General features: G+C 38.6%; 1 protein-coding gene across 12 annotated transcripts in view; it reads right to left on the reverse strand.

Moving 5' to 3' along the window:
- Positions 1 to 26,539, reverse strand: part of NBEA (neurobeachin) — a 530,623-nt gene that overhangs the window by 425,196 nt on the left and 78,888 nt on the right. For all 12 annotated transcript variants that reach the window (XM_068930067.1, XM_068930069.1, XM_068930074.1 and 9 more), the window contains exons 2-4: positions 15,935 to 16,166; positions 2,113 to 2,213; positions 1,767 to 1,862 (exon numbers count right to left, since the gene is read on the reverse strand). In XM_068930067.1, coding sequence (XP_068786168.1) covers positions 1,767 to 1,862; positions 2,113 to 2,213; positions 15,935 to 16,166 — 429 coding nt within the window. The remainder of the gene's footprint in view (positions 1 to 1,766; positions 1,863 to 2,112; positions 2,214 to 15,934; positions 16,167 to 26,539) is intronic.

Here is a 26,539-nt window from a genome sequence, read left to right on the forward strand (position 1 = left end):
TCTTTTTGTTCGTTTAACCCTACCTTTAAAAACTTGGTTGTCCAAGAAGCATGCAATAGCTTTAAAGAAGGTAAACTGGGCATTTATCACGTCAGGTTAACATTATGCTGTTTCTCTGTTTTGATGCTAGGCTGATGTTGGCTGTGTGCATTGCAACTGGAACTTAAACCCAGCACTTGCAGACTAGGTGCTGTCCAGTTTCTTTTCTTTAAAGGAGGTGCTTTGGTGCTGAGGGCATTTTAGAAATAACTTCCCTTGTTTCCACTTCAGAGGACGACTCCTCTACCAAACTGCATATTGTAATCCAACATGGACCATTCAAGAAACATATATTTGAAACATATTTTCTCATTTAGGGATGCATGGTCAATGATGGGTGGTATATGAAACATTTATTTGCAACAAGACCCTAACCAAGGAAAGAGAAACGTCTATTTGTGCATTTCAATCAAGAAGCTTTACACTAGTATACTACTGTCAGTGCTGAAAACTGGATTGTTAATATGGTTTCCAATAATTGATGCAAAACGCCCCACCGCTTTGTATAGGGAAGTATATAGGAAATTCTTACCCTGTAAGACTTTTTTTGATGCTTTAATAGAAAATTAAACTTACGAGAGACGTTTCATCAGTGTTTGCCTCGGAAGCCCAAAAATGTCAAAGCAGTATGTCACTGCAGACATTCATATTCTGCAATAGCCGTCTTGCTACTGCATGTACTTTGGGGATAAGTTAACTGTGGTTTTAACTTAGCAGTAGCAAATGAAACCATTTCTTTCAAAACTCAGCAATTAATCCTTACACAATACACCCTATGATCGGGGGGGGAGGGGGAAAACAGGTAAGAAAGTTATTTTTACCCAGATTACTTCCCTGATGTAAACACTGCCACATAAAGAACCGTACTGACAAAAAAGAGGTGGTTTATGTTTGAAGAAACCAGTGCTATTGAGGAAATACATGCAGATAAACAGCCCAAGTGAAGCTCATACCCCACTTCATGCTCTGACACGGAAACACAAGGATCCCAGGATCACTGCCCCCCAAAAGATTCCAAGTTCTACTGGGAGGGAACACGAGCCCATACCATTCCACACCAACAGGTACTACATTTGCTACATTAATAATCACATTTATTTATCTGTGTATAGTACCTGGATTTATTTGTAGGTTTGCCGAATATACCCACATGGAATGGGGAGGGAGACTATCTATCTAAGAAGGTTTAAGAGGAATACAATCTGATCATGAGTTATCTCAAACAGCAAAGCCAAACTACTGTAAATTGAAAGCACTTGAGAGTAACCCGCTCAAGGCTTCAGAGAATCAGCTGATCAAGTTCAGATGGTAAAAATAATATATATATATAAAATTTATGACTAAGCTGTCACTGTAAACTGTGATGACATGCATAAGCACCTAAGCTTAGGTGCTTAAGCTATTTTCCTCAAGCTCCTGCTTTTTGTAATATAATATCAATTACACTATTCAAATCAAATAATGTTATTCCCTTGTAATTTGCAGTTTTCACTTTTACGATAATTTCCCTACTTAAAAATCTGCTATTTGACAATCCATCCTCACAACTACCTCCCAGTACAACAACTGTGCTGCTGAGCTACTTCAGCCATGGAAGGCAAAGCCTATGCTACAGAAGTATGCACTTCCCCTCTCATTTCCTTTTCAAGGATTTCCAAAATCAAAGAGAAAGCAATCGAAGAAGCAATTTATTTGTTCCTCAAGTAGTATCTCAGTTGAAAACTTACTGCAGCACTACAGCCTGGGAAGTTGAAAAAGGTATCAGGCCCATGTCTCTGTGGCATCTGATTAAGGACTGATAATAGTTTAACTGCATGTCTTGGCTGTGAAAACAAGAAAATTGCAGAAGAGTAAGTCAATGCAATAATTTTTTACTTTCCAGGCTACACTGGATACTAGATTTTTTTCAAACAACACAGTAGATTAATTCTCAAGTAGTTAGCAAAAATACTTTATAAACATACATTCAATCAACATGAAAAAAAAACAGCTTTATATGCCTCAAGAGACAATTTATTTTAACTTCAGGCTCTAATGTAATGATACTTAATGCATTATCTGATCAGAGCTTACCCAGATTCCATTTTCGCCTCGAAGCATGCTGAACAAAAGCTTCAACTCTTTGACAGTGATGCTGTAGCTGGCAAGAACCCCCAACATATCAACTAGAAGATCTTCAAAGGAAAATAAAGTTATTCTGAACTCTGCATGTCATTGTTTTGACAAATACGCTAAAAAAGTTAATGTCTTTAAAAGTAAGTGCATTCACAAATTCTATAATCAAACTAAGTTAGTTTCCTTAAATATTTCATACATGATTTCATATTCTCATTCTTCAAATTATTTTTAAAATAAATTTACATATGCAGTTTTAGATTTTGCCTTACGTTTTGAACAAAGCAGCTCATAAATATAACGAGAATTAATTCTCCACATTCCATACCACTATTACCATACATTATGAGCTTATTGCTTACCCCTTTCTACTATGTATTTTTGGGATAAGGGATTCTTCATTCCTCTGAAATTAGTATTTTTCAAAAGCTTCTGAGCTAAAAGATGTTTGATGTTATTCTTTAACTTAAATATAATACATTATACTGAGGATTCATATGGTTCCTACAGCTTTGCTACTGTGATAATACTTCAAATTTTTACCAGAATGAAAGCCCAGAAAAAACAGCAGAATGAGAAAATAATAAAAGACCACAATAAGCAGAAATATCAAAATTGCTGAACAATTCAGGTAATACAGATTCCATTAAATATCTCAAAATCCATACACTTTTAAAGTATTAGCATTATGTAGCTTGCTTTTTAGAGAAAAGCAGGTTTAAAAATACCACCAGTACTTGAATCTTGGTTTTAAAACACAGAATCTCACTTTAAGGATTTGTGGGACGCTGCAGTTCCCCGTATACTCTGCACTTTCTTCTGCGATAAACAACACTACTAATAATTGCTACTACCTTTAGCAGGAGGAAAAACAAGTTGCTCATCTTTATGGATGCAGCATAAGAGATTGACTTCAAAGATCTGAAGTACAAAGCTTCCAAAACAAGTAAGCTATGAAACAACAGAATCAGCATTAACCAAGCTCTCGAATCTCCTCAGCTCGTAACAATTAGGAAACTCCCCTACCCCAATTCCCAAACACAGTACTTTTTCCTTTCATTCTCTAAGTTTCCCTTTTCTCTAATTTTACTCAAATAACAGAACACATTTTAAATAACTAACTCCTACCACATTTCTCTCCAATTTACCAGAATACTTTGTACTACAGGAAACAGACAGTACCATTCATATTTAAACATTGCTTAACTATTTTACCCAGATAACCTTTTAAAAATGGTATCACATGTTCACTTTTCGGTGTAAGCTATTTCTTGTTTGGCATATAATCCAAGTTGATTTCTCTTTGCTCCCTGCAATACTTCAGTAAAACTGTTTAAGGGCAGCTAAAAATGCAAACAGTCACACAAAGCATTCCAGCAGTTTTTTTTCTGAAATGGACCTTTGGGTACCTTGAAAATTAACACATCAAATAGAGAAGATCGAAATCTTAAAATCTGGCAACAAAAATCTCTTAGGCTAGGAGAATCACACTTCTAATTGAAGTTGTCCTTTAGCTGGGCTCAGCATTAACTAAACGCCGTTTTAAACGTATTCTTTTCATATAAAAGCATATCTTCTAAAGTTCTAACAGTGCTGGGTTTCTAAGTATTAAACAACATTGCTATTAAAAAATGTTATCACATTCAGTGCAATACACAATGAATGACTTCACAGAAATACCTAAAATTTTTAGAAGATATGAATGCAGGACTACATGCTCCCTTTCTTCTTCTTACAGGTGCTGTTATTAATGATTATTCTTACAGGTGCTGGTAAAAATGCTGTTCATGAATATCCATCCTTTTGGAGTACTTTGCATTGACGTTTTGCTTTTAAGCAAGTTTTCTTTGCAAATGTGTGTATGTGTTTTTGCATAAATCCATCAAATTCTATTAACTTGTTTCACTACAAAACTAACTTCTGATAAGTAAAAGGAATGTGTAATGAATGAGGTATCTTTAATGCACAGGAGACATGGTAAGTTGTTCAGTAGGTGAAACTGCATGTCATGAAAACCAAAAGAAAAACTTAGCAACTTGCAGCCATTTTTGACATAAGATGTGAATAGGTTCCAAATGTTCAAGTATAAAAGTAGTATTTTCTTTCTTTTCCCTAAGTAGTCTACTTAAGACTTTATTTCATCTTCCTTTTAAAATCAGTGGCAGAGCATGTTTATGATGGAATTTCTTACAGGAAAGTAAAATAAAGCAAAGCATACCTAAAAACCTCTTGCCTGTTATGTTAATGAACTCTATGATCCAGCTCCTCATCTAGTCCCTACAAGCATCTATCTCCTTCACTGTATACTCTCTGTCATGACAAGTGAAGGTGGCAGCAATTGCAGATATACTGTATGCAATCACAAATTGAGGACAGTAACACTAACAACTCAGAAACGGAAATCAGCATGAGTGAATTCTAATCTTTACCTAGGAATTTCCCAATCCTTATTCTGTAGTCCTAGCTTTTCTAGATCAAGCTACTTCAAATTCTACTTCCTTTAAATAGAAAAAAAGTTGTATAGAAGCCTATTTTTCTGGTAAAAAATAGAACATTATTCAAAAAAATCCTCTAACATAAACGATGAAAGTGAACTTACTGCAGTTAAACAGAGAAATGACTGACAGATTTTTAAAATTATTGAATATGTGCATTGTTGTTTCTTTGTTACAGCCTTCTACTACCTTATGATATTTAGTGATTAAGGATAGCCTTCATGGAAAACGTCTATTTCCATTCAAGATGGAATGGATAACCTACAACCATTTAAAATAGAAATTTATAAACAATGAATAAAACATGAATGGAGAGAAATTAATGCAAATTCCCTAAAAAAGTAATAAAGATGTTACGTAATAAAAACATTAAAATAATAGACCTGAAAGATTGAAGCCAAGTAGGTAATGAGGAAAAATAAAGCAAGAACATCTGCGGAAGTGAAACTGCTTATGCCCCTTTATTAACACTACTCTAAACCCCTTTAAAGTTTCTTTCTTGTTTTGACATAACTGAACTTAAACAGAACTGTATTCTCTTATATATCTTCATTCCTATACAACAAAAATCTCATATAAAACATTCAATCCACATCAATCCACATTTTTTACATCATTATAATCTACTCATCTATACAAATGTGCAAACATCACCATGCATACTATAATTGGAAATTATTTTTTTAAAAAGCTTGTCTTCATTTTCTTTAATATTAAATAAGATCAAATATGTAAGTGGTCTACGGTCTCGTTTCATAAACGAGATTACATAAAATAAAACTAAAGCCAAAAGGAGAAAACAGGTACTGTTTGTCTTTTTTTTTTTTTTCCAAAATATCATTTATTTCAATATGTAATTTAACTATAATAATATAGATTAATATTAATATATAATATATGCTTATTTATAATAATACATTTATATTTGTTTATAATATATTTATACTATATCATGTATTCATAAATATCATTTATTTCAAAAACGCATGGAATGTAACAGATTTAATTGTGCTAATGACACCTTCCAAACGCTTTCCTATCAAGCCGTTGATATATGCTCTATAAACTCAACAGAAATCTTGAAGTAATGCTTAATTCAATCTTTTAATAAGAAAATACAATGGTAAAAGAACCTGCCTCTCTCTCAAGTAACACTGAGCGTATGTCAAAATGAACGGTATGGCATTTGCCTTAGAAGTTAGGTCATGTTGAAGAGCACTGGCAACACAACTTTAGAGAAAACTACCTCATGTCTCCTTAACCTTTTAACAACAGACAGTCATGAAATTATGATTTATAACTCTGTTGGTGAAGTTGATCAGCTTCTATGGCTGGGCAAAGGAGAACGGGTTAATTCTACAGTTTCTTATCACTCATTTCAAAGAGAAATGGTTGCTAACACCCTGCTACTGAGAGAAGAGCCCAAAATACTAACACATTTGCTTAAAAATGAGGTATTGTTTCAATGCTTAAGAATTCAGTTTCAGTAATTTTAGAACAATTACCTACAGCAGCACAACAGAACTGCAGAAAATTAAATGGAACCCAGGAGAAAGAGATCCATTCTGCATGGATTAAGGTTACTTCCTCATGTACCACTCAGACTGTTTTAAAGTTATTACTATCCTAAAGAATCTCTTGGAGTAGAACTGCTTCACTGCTCCTCACCTGGAAATAAATAAGGTGTAATAACTCAGTGTCTCAAGGAAAATCTTGTGCAGCCGTTTAAAAAAAAAAAAGAAAAAGAAAAAAATCTGCTAATCATCTGTTTGGTTATTTTAGTAATTTTTTGAATATTTTAGTACTGTTGCTTTTAACTACTGAAAAAATGGCTAATCATAGAGTCACAGAAGGGGTTGTGGTTGGAAGGAATCTCTACAGATCATCTAGTCCAACCCCCATGCTCAAGCAGGGTCACCCACAGCACACTGCACAGGATCCTGTCCCGATGGCTTATGAACACCTCCAAGGATCGAGACTCCACAACCTCTCTGGGCAATCTCGTCCAGTGCTCAGCCACCCTCACAGCAACGAAGTTTGCCCTCATGTTCAGACGGAAGTTCCTGCGCTGCAGTTTGTCTCCACTGCCTCTCATCCTGTCACTGGGCACCACGGAGAAGAGCCTGGCTCCACCCTCTCAACACCCTCCCTTCAGATACTTAGACACATTGATCAGATCCCCCCCCTCCTCAGTCTTCTCTTCTCCAGGCTCAACAGGCCCAGCTCTCGCAGCCTTTCCTCTTCTGAGAGATGCTCCTGTCCCTTCCTCAGCTTAGCGACCCTTCGCTGCACTCACTCCAAGTAGCTCCATGTCTCTCTTGCACTGGGGAGCCCAGCCCTGCACGCAGCACTCCACGTCTGCCCTCCCCAGGGTTGAGTCGAGGGGGAGGCAATGTTCTTCCTCATGCACACCAGGATATCATTAGCCTCCTTCGCCACAACGGCACAGTGCTGGCTCATGCTCTGCTTGTTGTCCACCAGGACTCCCACGTCCCTCTCCACAGAGCTCCTTTCCAGCAGGTCAACCCCTAGCCTGTCCTGGTGCATGGGGTCACGCCTCCCCAGGTGCAGGACCCGGCACATGCCTTTGTGGAACTTCATGAGGTTCTTCTCCGCCCACCTCTCCAGCCTCTCCAGGTCTCTCTGAATGGCAGCACAGTCTTCTGGGGGGTCAGCCACTCCTCCCCGCTTTTGTATCCTCAGCAAACTTGCTGAGGGTGCACTCTGTCCCTTCCTCCAGGTCACTGATGAATACGTTGAACAAGACTGGACCCAGCACTGACCCTCAATCTTGCCTGTGAGGGGAAAGGACGGGAGGAGGAGTAGACGAATTTTCCAAGTTAACAGCTGGCTGCGCCGCTGGTGTTGGCAACAGGGCTTTGGTTTCTATGACTATGGGACCCTGTTTGAAGATCAACAGCTGATGGGGAGAGATGGGATCCACCTTACCAAGCGGGGCACGCGTGTCTTTGCAAACAGATTGGCCAGCCTGGTACGGAGGGCTTTAAACTAGGCAAGATGGGGGAAGGGGAGTGGTATAGTGGCATGGGAGTCAGTAAAACACCGCTCAAGTCAGGATGCCTGCAGCGGGTGCATACAATCAGGGGAGACAGCATGGGACATGGCACCTCTTCTGGGAAGCCTGCGTGCTTGACTGGCTCTCTGAAATGCCTGTATACCAATGCACGCAGCATGGGGAATAAGCAGGAAGAGTTAGAGATCTGTGTGCGGTCGCAGGGCCATGATCTCATTGCAGTGACAGAGACATGGCGGGATAGTTCACATGACTGGGATGCTGTCATGGATGGCTATGTGCTTTTTAGGAAAGACAGGCCAGGAAGGCGAGGTGGTGGAGTTGCTCTTTATGTGAGGGACCAACTGGAACGTATGAAGCTCTGCCTCGGGGTGGATGAAGAGCAAGTTGAGAGCCTATGGGTAAGGATTAAAGGGCAGGGTAACATGGATGACACTGTAGTGGGGGTCTACTACAGGCCACCTGATCAGGAGGAAGCCATCGATGAGGCCTTCTACCGACAGCTGGAAGTAGCCTCACGATCACAGGCCCTGGTTCTCCTGGGAGACTTCAACCACCCTGACATCTGTTGGCAAGACAGCACAGCTAGGCACAAACAGTCCAGGAGGTTCCTGCAAAGCACTGATGATAATTTCTTGACCCAGGTGGTGGAGACGCCAACGAGGAGAGGTGCAATGCTAGACCTTGTACTAACGAACAAAGAAGGTCTAGTTGGAGATGTGAAGGTTGGGGGCAGCTTGGCTGCAGTGACCATGAGATGGTGGAGTTCAGAATCCTACGAGGAGGGAGCAGGGCAATGAGTAGGATTGCAACGCTGGACTTCAGGAGAGCTGACTTTGGCCTCTTCAGGGACCTACTTAGGGGAATCTCCTGGGGTAGGGCCCTAGAAGGAAGAGGGGTCCAGGAGAGCTTGTTAATATTCAAGCATCACTTCCTCCAGGCTTCCCTCTGAGGAAGAAGTCCAGCAAAGTGGGCAGGAGACCTGCATGGATGAGCAAGGAACTCCTGGCAAAACTCCAACAGAAGAAGGAAGTGTACAGAATGTGGAAAAGGGGACAGGCCACTTGGGAGGAATACAGGGACGTTGTCAGAGTGTGCAGGGATGCGACAAGGAAGGCTAAGGCCCAGTTGGAATTAAATCTGGCAAGGGATGTCAAGGACAACAAGAAGGCCTTCTTCAAATACATCAATAGCAAAAGGAAGACTAGGGAAAACGCGGGCCCGCTGCTGAATGGGGTGGGTGCCCTGGTGACGAAGGATACAGAGAAGGCAGAGTTGCTGAATGCTGCCTTTGCTTCCGTCTTCACTGCTAAGGCCAGTCCTGAGGAATTCCAGACCTTGGAGACGAGAGGAAGTCTGGAGAAAGGAAGACTCTCCCTTGGTTGAGGAGGATCCGGTTAGAGATCTTTTGTCCAAACTTGACATCCATAAATCCATGGGCCCCGATGGGATGCACCCAGGAGTGCTGAGGGAGCTGGCAGATGTTATTGCTGGGCCACTCTCCATCATCTTGGAAAGGTCCTGGAGATCAGGAGAGGTGCCTGAGGACTGGAAGAAAGCCAATGTCACGCCAGTCTTCCAAAAGGGCAAGAAGGAGGAGCCAGGAAACTACAGGCCTGTCAGCCTCACCTCCAGCCCTGGAAAGGTGATGCAACAGCTCCTCCTGGAGGCCATCACTAAGCATCTGGAGGACAAGAAGGTGATCAGGAGTAGTCAGCATGGATTCACCAAAGGGAAATCCTGCTTGACCAATCTGATAGCCTTCTCTGACGGAATGACTGGCTGGGAAGATGAGGGGAGAGCAGTGGATGTTGTCTCCCTGGACTTCAGCAAGGCTTTTGACACTGTCTCCCATCACATCCTCCTAGGTAAGCTCAGGAAGTGTGGGCTAGACGAGTGGACAGTGAGGTGGATCGAGAACTGGCTGGATGGCCGAGCTCAGAGGGTTGTGGTGAATGGCGCAGAGTCAAGTTGGAGGCCTGTGGCTAGTGGTGTCCCCCAGGGGTCAGTCCTGGGTCCAGTCTTGTTCAACGTATTCATCAGTGAGCTGGAGGAAGGGACAGAGTGCACCCTCAGCAAGTTTGCTGATGATACTAAACTGGGGGGAGAGTGACCCACCAGAAGACTGTGCTGCCATTCAGAGAGACCTGGACAGGCTGGAGAGGTGGGCGGAGAGGAACCTCATGAAGTTCAACATGGGCAAGTGCAAGGTCCTGCACCTAGGCAGGAATAATCCCATGCACCAGTACAGGCTGGGGGTTGACCTGCTGGAAAGTAGCTCTGCCGAGAAGGACCTGGGAGTGCTGGTGGACAACAAGTTAAGCATGAGCCAGCAGTGTGCCCTTGTGGCCAAGAAGGCCAATGGTATGCTGGGGTGCATGAGGAAGAGTGTTGCCAGCAGGTGGAGGGAGGTGATCCTGCCCCTCTCCTGAGCCCTGGGGAGGCCTCACCTGGAGTCCTGTGTCCAGTTCTGGGCTCCCCAGTGCAAGAGAGACATGGCACTCCTGGAGAGAGTCCAGCGGAGGGCTACCAAGATGATTAGAGGGCTGGAGCACCTCTGCTCTGAAGAAAGACTGCAAGAGCTGGGCCTGTTCAGCCTGGAGAAGAGAAGATTGAGAGGCGATCTCATCAACGTGTACAAGTATCTGAAGGGGGAGTGTCAAGAGGATGAGGCCAGCCTCTTCTCCGTGGTGCCCAGCAACAGGACAAGAGGCAATGGGCACCAACTGAACCACAGGAAGTTCCACCTAAACCTGAGAAAAAACTTCTTCACTGTGAGGGTGACAGAGCATTGGAACAGGTTGCCCAGAGAGGTGGTGGAGTCTCCTTCGCTGGAGATATTCAAAACCCGTCTGGATGTGATCCTGGGCAATCTGCTCTAGAGGCCCCTGCTTGAGCAGGGAGGTTGGACTAGACGATCTCCAGAGGTCCCTTCCAACCTAAACGATTCTGTGATTCTGTGATTCTGTGACCCCCGGGGGTCAGTCCCACCCCTGCATATTTGGATGTTATCCCTACATTTCTCCAAAGGGCCCTATCCCTGCTTCCACATTCTGTACGCTTCCTGCTTCTGTTTGAGTTTTGCCAGGATCTCCTAGATCATCCATGCAGGTCTCCTGCCCACTTTGCTTGACTTCTTGCTTGTTGGGATGCACCGCTCTCGAGCTTGGAGGGGGTGGTCCTTGAATATTAACAAGCTCTCCTGGACCCCTCTTCCTTCTACAGCCCGATCCCATAGGATTCTTCCAAGAAGATCCCTCAAGAAGCGAAAGTTTTTTCTCTTGATGTCCAGGGTGGTGATCCTACTTATTACCCTGCTTTCTCCTTGCAGGATCCTGAACTCCACCATCTCATGGTCACTGCAGCCAAGGTCGTCCCCAACCTTCACATCTCCAACTAGACCTTCTTTATTGGTTAGTACAAGGTCCAGTAGCACACCTCTCCTTGTTGGCTTCTCCATCACCTGTGTCATAAAGTTATCATCAGTGCTCTGCAGGAACCTCCTGGCTTGCTTGTGCCTTGCTGTGTTACTCCTCTAGCAGATATCAGGGTGGCTAAAGTTCCCCATGAGAACCAGGGCCTGTGATCATGAGTGTACTTCCAGCTGTCTGTAGAAGGCCTCATCTACTTCCTGATCAGGTAGCCTGCACCAAACACCCACAACATTATCACCCATGATAGTCTGCCCTTTAATCCTTACCCATAAGTTCTCGGCCAGCCCATCGTCCACTCCTAGGCAAAACTCAATACATTCTGTTTGCTCTCTCACATACAGGGTGACTCTCCCACCTCACCTTCCTGACCTGTCCTTCCTATAGAGCCTGCCATCCATGGCAGCATTCCAGTTATGCAAGCTATCCCACCATGTCTCCATAATTGCAGTGAGATTATAGCCCTGCAACTGCACACAGATCTCCAATTCTTCCTGTTTATTCCCCATGCTGTGTGCATTTGTGCACTTCAGAGAAGAATCTGAACATGCTGATTTCCTAGAAGAGGTACAAGAGATTTCCCCGTAGTATTGTCTTGTAGGCACTTCCTTGCCTGCATGCCAATGTTTGAGGTACCCCAACTCAAGCTCTGTTTTGCTGATTGCGTGGTCCCTATGACTCTCACCTCCTCCAATTTTTCCTAGTTTGAAGACCTCCTTACCAGGTTGGCCAGCCTGTCACCGAAGATGTGTGCGCCTTGCTTAGTGAGCCAGATGACATCTGCTTGGGAGAGATGGGATCTTCAAACAGGGCATGATAGTCAGAGAAACCAAAATCCTGTTGCCAACACCAGGTGCGCAGCCAATTGTTGACTCGCACTATTCATTTATTCCTCTTCCCATCCTTCCCCCTCACTGGTAGAATCAAGGAGAAAACCATCTGGGCTCCATGGCCTCTGGGTCCATACTCCTGACAACCACCCCCAGAGCTCTGTAGTCATGTTTGACTCATTTCAAGTTGCTCTTGGCAGTATCACTGGTGTCCACACGGAAGACCAGAAGGGGTTATAGTTACAGGGGCAGATAAGCTTTGGTAGTCTGTCCACAGCATCTCAGATTCAAGCCCCTCACAAAAAGGAAAGCTCTCTAGAAGGAGGTCAGGTCGGTAGATGGGTCCCTCTGTCCCCTGGAGTGGGGAGTTATCCACTACTATCACTCGCCGTTTCCTCCAGGCTCTCCTGCATGGCACAGGGTTCATTGGCTCAGATGCTCCTCAGCTTTGAGGGCAGTGAGCCTGTTTATTAGCTGCAAGCCCTCAGGAGGAGTAGCGGCCTTCCTCTTGGTACAAGAAGCCACCAGCTTCCAGCCTTCACTTTCCTTGGAGTTACCCCAAGACAGATTCTACCTGTGCCTCCAGTGCCGTTGGGGGTTGGGGTTCTTGAAGCTGTAGGGTCTCTGAGAATATCCTGTCTATCTCTTGCTTGTCCTCTCTGATGCTACACAGCCTAGCCTTCTGACTTCCTCCCATAACTCCTTTACCTATTGCACAACTCAACAGCACACTTTCTGCAGGAAAGATGACTGTCAGCCCCAGTCTCATGGAAAGGCCCCATGCCCTCCCTGCAGCCTGAAACTTGCAGCATCCTCCATCAGAAGGTCTATCTGATTTGAAGCCTCCAATATGGCAGAGAAAGCTACTCCAACAGCTGTCGCAGAATAAGTCCTGTGGCATATCACAACCATATCTAAGAATGTGCATGCTGCTCTAAATGAAGATGAGGACCCCTTCTTTTCACCCCTCTGCACGAACTGCTGTGCAAACTGCTGCAATCTGTTGACTGCTTCTGTTAGTTGCATCTCTCAAATCTTCCCTTATCTTACTATAATCCTCAAGATATCATCTGAATACACAGATGACTTCTGTCAGGTGATGTTTCTGGAAAGCAAAGTGGAATACAAGTTGCAATGATCCAATTTAGATTGCAATTGTGAATGTCATAGAAATTAAGTTTATATTCTTGGCCACAGCATCTGCAAAATCTCAATAAGTGAAATATTCAAAGGCTGAGAAGCCTCATGAATCTGACACACTTCCTCTAAATAGAGCCAAGTTTTTCTCAATGCAAAGGATTGGATTCATGTTTGTTTGCTGTTCTCTTACTTTCATCAGATAAGAGAAGAGTGACTTCATACTTAGACTGGTCCTGAAAGAGTGCTGTCAGAAAACAACTGCAAATACACCTGTCTCTACTGTTTCAAACTTATCTGGCTCTACGTACAGCACTTCAGGAGAGAGTGAGCGAGATGACCTAAAAAGAAACCACCTCCCCCAGACAAACACAAAAACAAACCAAAAGTGTCTTCCCTTTATAGATCATAAAAAACAATTGTAAAAGATTGGGCTGACAGTTTATTAGCAACTACTGGTTAGAAGAGCTGGTACTAACTTCCTAGGAGTGACAATAACTAGGTTCTTGTTCAAAACATTCTCACTGAACGTTAAAAGTCATTTTGCCACAAAATTTTTTACTTTACCGTTTGGGTTTGGACAGCTGATAAAAAATATATGGGGCAAAAATGTTCTATAATCATCTGTAATCATTTCTGACCTCAACACCTGCATTATATCGGATTACGAAACACAGAAACTGCATGAGTTCTTGCTGTTTGTGTCATCAAGTGCCTATCATTCGGCTAGTTGTTATATGACCATACTTATTCCTTCTGATTTATTAACAACATTGCTGCCATTTATCAGAAGGTGGAGAGGTGCTTGCAGAAATCAGAGTTAAAATCAAAATTACTTATTTGGCCATTTCCGTGCCTTTTTATGAAAATTCTCGGGGGCGGGGGGGGGGGGGAACCACACACTTTCATCTACTTATAGTTCTCCGAGAAAGTTCCTACAAAGTGGTACTCTGTTAAATCCCCTCTCACAACATATAGGAGACTAAAGCAGTTTGACTAGTCCAGAGCTAAAATGCCATCAGAATTCCAATTTTCAGTTTTGTTTTAAACAAAACTCAGTGAGAGTATACAGAAGGGCAAACTTGCTGATGGTTTTTCTACAGAAAGTCTGTTTCTGAAGTACTACTACATGACCACATACACGCACATACACAAAAAGTGAGAGGCTCCATTAATTTTCTTTAGTAATGCACCATGCGTGGTTTATACTAATATTTGCAACTTCAGAGTGCATTTCAATTTCCTGAAAGTCAAATCCTGTATTCTCTTGATTTTTGCCTTCTGTAATTAACCAGGCATTTATTTGATTTCTCTCTAATGGGGGTACCACCACAGTTATATATGCCAAATACAGAGCTATTATTTAGGAAACGTAAATTGAAAAAAAAATTATAATACAATAGATTAGTGAAATAGGTCCATTTTTTCCATGAGTAAAACCCTGATAAACTTCAAGGTAGAAACGTTTGTCTTCACCAACTAATGTCCTATATAATGTGGAATAAAACATTATGTTTCCCTTTACACTATTCTGACACACTGACAAGTCCTGGAAAGAAAACATACTTGGTGAAAATCATTAGTTTGCCGATCGATTGATCTGCTGCACTTTGGAGTACAAATCTCACTAGTACAAAATTTGACATAACACTTCTGCCAGTTTTAGCATTTACATACACAATTCTGATCAATTAAGTCTCTACTAAGATTTAGTTTGAAATACAGAATCTCGCATTTTCAAATACTTTAATATTACATACACGTTTACCCCGGAAAAAGTCAAGTACAAAAACAGTCTTGAATCATCTAGATATCATGCTGCTGTTATCCTCTTGTTTCTGGTCGCCAATACTCACTGGCTTACTGTTCCACAGACCCTGTATGTGTCAGGAATCAGTTAATTTGTCTGTAATCTTAAAGCTAGAATTATGGAATACGAACGTCTTCAATTTTTAAAAACGCCTCACAATTTAAATATCCTACTATTAGCACCAAACTATATAAAAGTCATGAACAACCTCCAGACCGAACTGAAAGAAACTGCTTAGTTTAAATTTCTCACCAAGAAAAGTTAGGTGTAGATACATCATAATCATATGCAGCTTTTAAATGGCATACTTAAAAGTAACAACCAAACTCGCTCCTCTAACCAAATTATTCAAGATTATATTTTGTACCCTGTTATTGACAGAATGCAGCATGGAATAGTATAGACTTCTTCAAAAGTAATCTGAAAACCTCAGCTGTGCAACAACTTCATCAGTTCTCATCAGTGAGTAAAAATGATATGCTATGCTTTACTGTAAACAATATTCATTAAAATATGTGGACATTAAAAATTGCCAGTATAAAAATTGAAGAGACACAGGGAACATAGTTATACATTATAAACTGAAGTATACAAATAAATAATTTACTATTATCCAAATGTCCAGCATTCAAACATAGGAATAATTTTTTATATGCTCTCAGATGTGGGTTATATTTAAAGTGGATCATAATAACAATTCTAATGTCTGAATAAATCATAATAATTAATGCATTTAAAACTAAGATGTTTGACATGTAAAAAGGTGTTCTTAGATACACTCAAAATTGCTCTATCACTAAGATAACATTATCTTTTCATTTTAATGAATAATTATTTTAAATAATATCAAGATATATTTTAAACTAATAACATTTTCTCTTCTTTATTTTTCTGAAACTGATAAAAAGCACTTCTGACTCAACAGCAATACTAACCAAAATATTACTTTAAGTAAAAAACAGAACACCCAAAACTCTACCATATTCACAAAAAACTGACAGTTCAAGAATGTTGCAATTATCTTATCAGTTGGCAATTTATACCTGCAATCATGTCGTCCACAGTACTCATCTTCAGCAATACCTGTTCAATTAAGCCAACTTCTGTACTAGTCTGTAAATTACGGACACTTTTACGTAGAATGGCTGTGAACATACTCCAGATTTCTGCTTGGCATGTTACATCACAGTGCTCCAAAAGCTCTGACATGCATGTAATGCTCTCTGCATCCTGGATTATAAAGTTCATCTCTAGATCAAATTCTCCACCAACCAGCTACAAGAGAGAATAAAAACAGCATTATAATGTGCAATACACAGTTTAGTGTTTTTCATACCTTCATTTTGACCAATACTGAATTTTTTTTGCATGATAGAGATACTCATGCCTACGATCTGGAAAGCAGTGAAGTGACAATCATGCTATGCAAAAAATACCTTGTAAAAAAATACACCTCCATTTTGTCATAATGCCAAATACTACACTTTCTGTATACACACACACACACATATATACATACATATATATACACACACAACACACACATATATGTATGTATGTATGTATGCATGCATGCATGCATACTAGATATGGTAGGCTGGCCCAGAGAAAGCTGCAGAATCTAAAAAGCTCAAAACCAACTGAAACTTTCCTATGGTTCCCTGAAGACATATTTGCCTACTCAGAAGATTAAAGACATTGACAATTATTTAGCTATGTTTTTATTTCATATAAGCCAACTTTTGCCTTCAGCTGCTTGTTTCCTAGACTTTAATACCCTTTCCATTGCACCACCCAACCCTCCATGTCGCGATTTGCAGAAAAAGAATTAGTCATCTGATCTGGACCAAAGCAACCACGGAGAAACTTGCTTAACTACAGCACAGGTCAGCTCATCATGTGGTCATGTAAACCTTTTGCAGATATAAGAGAGAGAGACAGCACTGGGAGAGGAACATGCACACAAGTGAAGAGCGATTTAACAGCAGCATTAATGGAACTACAGCCTGATTCCTATCTACCCAGACACTTGCAAAATGTTATCCAATATCCTGGCTTCTAATTAAACAACAGAACTACTGGGCATATTTTAGGGGGCAGCAGGGTGGGGGGAAGAACAAGTGAAAATTTGCAAAAGGTATAGTCAATACCAAATATCATTTGAGGCCACTGAATTCACATCACCAATTCCAATCAGCCACTTGTGTAGTTTTGAAAATAAGAGCTGACTGAACTGTATAAAACTTAGTTTAAAAATAATCCCATTTTAATGGCAGAAACGTCTTTCAATTTGGATGGAAACAAAGCTTAATTCTTAGATATCCTACTCTATCCGAGTAACCCTGAAGAATTTTGAATGCATCAGGAATAAATAACTGTAAAGACATTACATAATTTAGAAAGGCAAATTCTAAAATAAATTTAAGATATTGTTTTCTGCCAGTTTCAGGAAGATACATAATTAAAATTGTAGTAAGATGTTTTAAATTACAGATATACAAATAATTCCTCTTTCTTGCACGTGTCTAATTTCAGTGCTTATTACTAATAAAAGTCCATTTCACAGCCTATTCAAAAGCAATCTATATTGCCTTCAAATTAAATATCAAATAAAGAGTAACATGAAATAAGATGCAAACCTTTTTCTGATATCTAAACGAAGCTAAATACTCAGTGTCTTTTTCTTCCTGGCCTAATCTTCAGATAGAATTAATACAACTAAGCAACGATCAGCTTTGGCTTCAATCCTACTTTTCATCCACTTACAAATGGTTTTTGTCTCTATCAATTAATCACTAATAAGCAATTCATAACCTTCTAAAATAGAAGCTTCTAATATACTAAATATGTAAACTGACTACCTCCCTTAGTTCCCTTGAGATATTCAAATTCCTTTCACATAAAACTATTATCCTAACTATGATGAGTATTTGATTTTAGAAATTGCAATTGCATATCACATATTTGGTACATGTTATACGTGTACCAAAGGTCACCAAATTGTTAAAATTAAACCAGAATATTTCTATAGTCATTTTTTAAAAATCAGGAAATAGTTTTAGACAAGAAAACATCATACTTTTCAAGAAACGTAGGTGGAGGATTTTCTATTCTGAAATAGCACACACTTAACCAGCAATCTGGATTTTCGTTATCTCAGTTAACTTTAGATATTTCTCCACCTGGACCAGTCTCTCTGAGATTATTTAAAAGACACATTGAGGGGCAAACAAAGGAACCTGTGGAAGACATTTGATTAACTTCTCCTAGATGGTCATCCTAATATGAAATGAAGCACCTCCTGGAAGCACCTATTTCTCTCCATTGACAAAGCAGGAAACCTAGCACGAGTAGATCATATTTAGACATACAACTTCTAGATGCCTATGTTAGGTGAAATAAATCCCACCCTTTGTTTTTGATAATAGATAGACTTAAAAAGCAATGAAAAATCATACCTCAATCCGAATGCATAGGTTCAAAAATACACACTAATCTCCCTCTCCTCAAACACTATTTGTTGTAAAATCCTTCCTAATATAAATTAATACACTAGCACGGTATGCTTAAAACGGACTCAAATAATTCACAACGAATTAAAATACTTCACAATGTATCTGCATGTTAATGTAAATTAATATTAATGAATGCTGTTAGTACTATTAAAAATAATAGATTGTACATTTAAAAAACATCTCATAGAATCTGTACTAACACACACACTGAATATTAATAAGGGATTTAAGGAAGGTTTTCCACTGAGCTAGAAATATAGACTATCCAGTAGATGCTGCAACTACTTCATTTGTCCGGTTGGCAGCAATAGATTTATATTCTGTCGGAGGGACCATTAAGTGAGTCATTACTATTTCATCTCAGAGAGCAATAAAATGTACCTTACTCTTATTTACCCATAACAGCAGTTTAGGCATACTCAAGCCACTAACAATGATCATATTTATCATTAAAATCAACTTCCTTAATAAACAAACTAATAAACTAGCAGTTATGCTAAAAATTTAAACGGGGTTGTTTTGCTTTCTTATAGAAGTAGTCCCAAAAAACCCCATAAATTAGAAGTATTAAGAGTTGTCATGAAATGGAGTCTAAAGAACATAAGGAAAATCTAAATAAAAATGAAGTGAAAATACAGAAATAAATGAGCATGGTTCAATGACTAGTGTTCAAGCTAACCACTTCTGCTTTAAAATGTGAAAAATAAGGTATTAATTCAATGAACAAAAAAGTAGAACAGCATTCACTATAAAAAATATTGTCTAAAAACACTTCCATAACAGCATTTCCTGAGCCAAAGACAGTAATACTCTATCTAGTAAGATAGGAATAATTAGTCAGTCTTCGCAACAGAGTGAGGTTATCAGTAAAGTACCACGGGGATAATGAGCTGGTAACAGTTTTGTTCAACACCTTAAAGTCATCTTGAAAAGTGTGGATACTAAGGAAAGGACAAAATTTGCTGAGAAGACAAAATGAATAGATACAGTTGAAAAAGGCCAGCTATTAAGAGCTGAAAAGATTTTTATGGCAGCAAGTGGCTAGGCAATAACATATAAGAAAAGTTCAGTTAGCAAATGTAAAGTAACGCAACATGATTAAAGTCTTACCTATATTTACAAAAAGACAACCTCTAAAATCTGCTATTATCCGCCAAAAAAGAGATCTTGGAACTCCTATGGCTACCACTTTAAATAACAAAGTCACATTAAAAAAAGGCAGTGTGCCACTATAAAAATTCCTGATAAACTTGCATCTTTATAACTGGGTGCAATTCTGGTTCTCTCTATCTCAAAAAAGATTAAGAGAAGCAGAAAATATGACTGTAAGGGTGGAACAGTTTGCCTACAAGTAATAGTATGCAATTTTTTTAAAGAATTATTTCAGGTTCTTCTTAAATAATAGTGCTGACATGAGTATCAGCTCCTTTTGCTACCCTAAAGAAACTTTTTCTGCTTAAAAAAATACATAAAAATTAAACCATATTGCCATAAACTAGCTTAAATTTTTAATACAACATGTAGAGGACATCCATAGTAAGATAAATATCAGCTAGAGTACAATATGAACACTAAGATATAAATCCTTACAGCAGCTCATAAACCATATAATAAATCAATGCTCTTTTCATAACATATGTATTAAATGCAATCTTTCTCTTCTGTCAAAGTTTTACTTGTCATTCTTCAATTGAAAACGTAATGTTCAATAAATACCATGCTTTCACTGTGATTAAGTATCCTGAATTATTGTTTGCATTATATAAAGGTCATGCATCACATTTTAACAATTTTGCATCTTTTACAGTAAAGCTGCAATAAACGAAGAAGCAAACTAACTTTCAGATTGTGGTTAAGTCACACGGATACAGTCAACAAATACTGCTACTTCTTAAGAGTCTACTTCATATGTTCAAAAGCAAACGATCTAGAAAGTTATGTTCAATACTGTGCTTCCCACATCTGACACTGAACAGGTAGCTACAAGCAAATTAGGTGGTCTTCCCCATCCTGACGTTGTTTACAATGATAGGTTGACTCGCATTGCAAGTTGCTCCAAGAACCTGTCTTAACTTCCACCGCCCTCTTCTATCTAGGATGCACTACTCACAATCTCCGTTTTTCTTAATACTGCGGCCATTCCCTCAGTAAGAATCTCCCATTCATTACGCTATGCAATAGAAAGTGTTCTCTTCAAAAGCTTCTACATCTAAGTAGAACTGAGACCTTTAAGTCCTTTATGCCATTTTGGCCTAGAACAAAGGTGAAACACTCCTCAAAGTACACAAGCTGTCTACATATGTCTATGGCACATTCAGTTCTATTCTAGAAATAAACCATAAAATATGTGCTGCTGAACATCCAGAATTAAATTACTAACACATTTGTGTAAATTGGAATTCTTCAGAACCAAACTCTTCAGAATCGTGCTCTGAAGAGCAGATTGAAATGAAATGAAAAACTTGATGGCTGCTAAACTAGAAAATTCATCACGTGAACATAAGAAGAGAGGAAAGATGGCAGACAACCTTAGAAAAAATACACAGATAGGACACCACAGCGATAATGCTACTACATAGAGGATACCACAAAGAAAGAATAGGTCAGAACTTGTTCTGAGATGATATTTATAAGTGACCTTGAAGAGTCAAATAGTTTCAATACATCTTCATCTGTAGTTAAAAAAAAAAAAAAAAAAGCGTCAAACAAAGAGTCTAAGAATTGTGTGAGATGATCAAAATAAGATGCAAGAACCTACTTTATAAGCTTTGGGTGTTGTTTTGGTTAAAGGAAAAAGTATGAGCGTATTGTGTTAAAGAAAGAATGAGTAATACAAACACAATAGCAACAATAAAATCTGAAAATGTGAACTATAGGAAAATCAAATGAAACATTTTGCTTTGCAATTATTTTCTTGTTAAAGATATAAAACATCAAAAAATTCTTGGAATACTCTATTTTTCCATGTTCTACACTCATACTATGGAAAATGCTTCGTGGTACCTAAACTGAATATTTCTGCTTACTTTTTACACATGCTTCTCTTTACTCTTCTTTAGCTTTGCAGTCTTAAGAATTAATCTATACATCTGAAATTTACTTTTACCTGTTAAGAATATAGGGAATTTTCTCCACAGTTTTTGGCTTCCTCAAATATCATGCTAGTTAAAAGGATATATACAAGGAGAAAAAGGTATTATCTATAGCCATCTACTACTTTCTAAAAAACTCTTTGGTGGGCACAGATTGTTTTTCAGTTTCATGTTTATCCAGCATGAAGTGAAGTTCAACTCCAGTTATCAGATGCTAGGGGTTACAATAAAACTAAAACTTTTCATTGTAAGGCCTTTATCTTCCCATGTAAATTAACATAGGTTTGTATTTTATGTATTAGTCTTATCAACAGATGTATTTTAGAATTACCTAAACCAAACTCTCCAGGCATTCAAATCTGCAAGTTAACTGTTCAGTGCTGCCAAAGAAGTACTTATTTTTAGTTTCTTTCAAAGGCGTATAAAGATTATGAATTCCAGCATATTAAGCAGTCAGTGCCATTTAGGAGTTGAATTGTTGCAACGGCATAATTACTACACCAGATCAGATCTCCATCCAGGCATTCCTTGCTCCTCTCTCTTCATGAACGAGTGTTAAGCCTTCTTCACCTTTTCTAAGGCTAAGAATAATCAGGGCATCTCACAGACAACATAACAACCATTCTCATCCATTTTGGACTAGTTTACAAGAACCACTTCAGATTTGAACATATACATATATGATTGGGATAAGCAATTTTGCTATGTGAGTACACATAATAATCAGTTTGGAAACAAACACTGAAACAACATTAACTGCGTTCCTTTCCCTGATGTTCATATACACTTTAAGCGTTGCAAAATACCTGGCTCGGCATTTGCCACAAGTGAACAGGTAGAAATTTCCACAAGGAAGAGACAGAAATGACCAGCTGAGATAGGATTTTAAGACATTGTCAGTCTTACGTTAATTAGATGTTATAAAGAGAAAATTAGTAAACCAGCTACCTTTTATAACAAGGGCCATCACATAGCATTCCAGATGAATTCCTGTTCAATCTGGAACACCGTCTTTAAAAACACAGCATCACATCTACGTCATAATCATCATTAAGAAACTTCAAAGAACGTGAAATCTGACTGCTACTGCTTCTTTTATAAAGACGTGGCTCCAATTCAAACATTAAAACAAAGTGCAAAAGAGATTGTGGTCCTGGGCAGATAAAAACATATTATTTTTAGGTCACTAGCTAAAGCTCTAAATTTCTAATCAACTGATTTAGGGATTTTAGGAGGATTATTCTTCAGCTGCATGAATGAAGAATTTTTTTTAAGTAAAATGTTTAGAATGCTACATGAAAGAACTAAAACTTTTCATTGATCAATGTGCATCAATCACATGTACTCACTGTTAATCTAAAAATATCAGTACGACTACAGAGAAAAACAAAAGAATACAAATTTAAAGCTCATATTTTCCATAACTGGCATATATCTCTCTCTTGTAAATGCTTAACTTTTTGGATGGAATTCTTTCGAGATCCATATTATAGATAGTTGAGGTAATTTTCAACATTCTCTTTACCACCAAAGGAGGGAGAAAAAGGTGCTTCTGGGAAGTGATTCATCTTACTGATTTTAGATGCAACATTAGGATGAAATAAATCTTGCCCTAGGAATGTACTACTTTTCACTGACTATAAAAGGGCAGCTAGCTTGGACAGAGACATCTAAAGTTATGGCAGATTAATCTTACCCAGTATGCTCACGGTATGGTTTATAACTGAATGACCTAGCTCTAGAAAGATCAATTCTCATGTAAATCACTACAGCAGCACATAATCCTCCCCATTACTGTACCTTTTCTAGAAGGGCCTTCATTCATTTTAACTTCCAAAACATTTTTACCCTGAGTAATGTTTAGTATGCACATAGCGGTATGCCACTCCATGAATGCTACCTAAAAAGTTTATTGAAAATTTTAAAGTATTTAAAACAAAAAAAAAAATTAAGATGTCCTTTATACCTGCAGAGAAAATACAAACCAAGTAACATACTCAGCTTCATTTTTGGTACTTTCTTTCAGAAGGTGGGTATGGGGGGTGATACTCCTGGAATTTGTTTAAAACTTACGGCCGCTGTCTTTGAGTTTATTTCATGCAGATAGTTCTGCCCACTAAGCAGCATTGTTTACTTCAGTAACTTTAAAGTCTTTCAAAAGTGGTCCTAACACAGTGCTGGGGGAAAAACTGTAAATTACATTTTATCAAATCATAATCAGATGCAGCAAACTTTGATTGAGACTATGAGCCCAGCCACTCTTCAGTATGGCAGGCTAAATTCAACTGAAAATGTAACAAACACTTCATGTTTGCTTCAGAATATCAGAAAACAAAGTTGACTGAATAAAGCATAGAACAGGCTTATTCCCCATTTCAAACAGGCCAGTATGTTACATTGCTATTATACAGAGTAAACTGTATAGCATGGCCTTCCCCAGGCTACAGTCATTTTCTGTAAGTCAGTTGATCACACCTACACTTTTTCTCTTTATTTAGATTTTAGATTTTTTTTTTAAAGCATGAAGTGAAACATTAAAAATTTATTTGGAATGGCTGGAAGAAAACAAAATCTGAGAAATATCAAAAGGCTCTGTAAGCAATGAAGATTAATTTTGTACTTATCAGTGTCTTCCTGTTGTCATTCTTAGGATATTAGCTTTCTTGGGACATAAACCATGAATAGATGGTAAAAGTTATAATATAAGACCCATATACTTTCCTCTAATTCTCAACAGAGAAGTCAATTCTAAACAATATCACTGGTACCACAAGTCAGATTTTCTAGCATGAGAGGAAGGAGATAACTGTCAAACTGAAGCTGTCTTTGGTGTAAAAGAACTACAAAGAGGTTTCAGCATTATTCAGCTTTATTAAAAAAACAGTATCGTAATCTAAACAATTATACTGCTGCTTCACATGGCAAAAGCAGCAAAATGCAGCTCTAATACATTGCTTACAGAAGGTGTGAACTTTCATCTTTGGAGGATTTTCCAAAGAAAACAAACATATATTAAAATGCAAAACTAGAGATGGTAACAGGCATGAAGTATATGACTGCCAAGATCTGCTCAGTCCTGTTCTTATGACTCTGTAACTCCCCCACTCCCACAAGGAGCATGTCTGGTTTATTTTATGAACCCTGCAAAACAGCAATTGTCAATGCGCAAGAAAATATAGCTAAAAGTAATGTCAAGTCACTTCAGCACACTGTACAAAAGAAGCACCATTAAAGAAACTGTACCTAAGAAAGAAAAGGCTTCTGTGCACATTAAATTTTGCATGTATCTTGAGATATCATTCCAGATGTTCTTCACTGATTCTTAATCTCAAAATTATAAGCCTCTTCGATGCAAAAAAGGGAAAAAATCATTTTTCTTGTCCTGCTCAGCAAACCTATTCTCTGAATCGAGGCCTGGTTAGTATTTGATTTTTGAGCATGCTGAGGTGCCAAAACTCTTCAGCTGAAAGTTCACCCTGAGGGATGGAAATGAAAGTCTCTTACTTAGTTTTAAATGGGCACAAATTTTAGGCTCGTTTCAAACTACACTTGTTTTTAGTAAGAATGCTGCAACACTGCAGTACACTGAAATTGGTTACATATACTATGTCATAATTATCCTACTTACCCAGGTCAAATTAGTTGAGTATTATCAACTTAACAGTTGATAATACTAAATATAAAAATATAAAAATAATAAATGAAATACAAAATATATAATAGAAAAGAAGTCACAAGACTACTCTTCTGAATGGAGTCCAGATCTAAAAGTCAAATCAAGAGAAAAATATGTAGGGGGCTATGTTCAGAACACCTTAAAAATTAGCATTGCAGGTACAACGCAAAATGTGCACTAAACCAAAGCATCAAAAACAAGAGTAGATCAATTGCAGTCAAGTATACACAATATGATTTACTTAAACAAGCATCGCTTACATTCTCATACACCACAAAGTCTTACAGACTGCGTAACTTACAGATGGGGCTAACAGTTTGACTTTAGTTTGGTAAGAGGGGACGTCAACTCTTTTCCTTTTGCGCTTTTAAAAAACCCAATTTACAAAGCCAGACCTCTTCTAAGTATCACTGAGGCTCAGAGGGGAGAAAAAAATCCCTCCAAAACAACAAAAAACCCCAAAGAGGGCTATTGGCACAAATGTCTCCAGCAGTTCAGATGATGTTACTGTAAAGAACACTATTTTGGGGACAGAGCAGAAATCATTCTGCTGGCAGAAATCAAATGGCTGGCCTCATAAAAGCTTCACTAGCACAACACTGGAACTCCTTGAAAGAAAAGGTCCTACATTAGAAGGAAAGCCAGAGGACAGTTTTGAAGTGTTATGGCACAGCATAAACTTTAGCCAATCGAGAGAAATGAAGTAACAACCAAATGAACTATGACAGAGCTCAAAACAGATAAAGTTATTTCACATACTAACACATAATCCAAAACATACAAAGAGAAGCCAGCTTCTTAGTCTAACGTTTTTAAGCCACCACAAGAGAGACACTTCCCATTCGTTAAACCAATCTCCTAACACATTTTTGGCCCACAGCAGAGTATAAGCTTTTAATTCAGCTGAGTATTGAAAGACCAGGAAACAGAATTTGCACTTCCATTTCAGGGAAATAAAATCAAAACTATTAAAAAGCTCAGAACTAAGAGAATCATCTTGTTTTCATTTTGTTTAATTTCTCGTCTATATTCCTCATGATCAAGATTTAATCTAACAGAGATCAGTTTGTTCGACAAGGGGACCTTCCTACCTCAAAAGAGGAACACATTAACCACTCAGTTTCATGTGTAAAAACTAACTTAGGTTTGCCAAATATGTAAATGAGAAAATTCAGAATTGATTTTTATGGGCTATAATAATGTTGATAAATAAGCATAGCTTAAGGAATATGAAATATAGTATTACTAAACAGATATTCCTAATACATTTTACTGATAATACTTCATAGTTGTTCTTGGCTCTCTCTTCACTTCCGCAAACTTCACTTAACAGCCTATTATATCTTCCACGAACTTACATCATAC

Source organism: Struthio camelus, chromosome 1 (assembly GCF_040807025.1).
Source record: "Struthio camelus isolate bStrCam1 chromosome 1, bStrCam1.hap1, whole genome shotgun sequence".
Taxonomy (NCBI): Eukaryota; Metazoa; Chordata; class Aves; order Struthioniformes; family Struthionidae; genus Struthio; species Struthio camelus.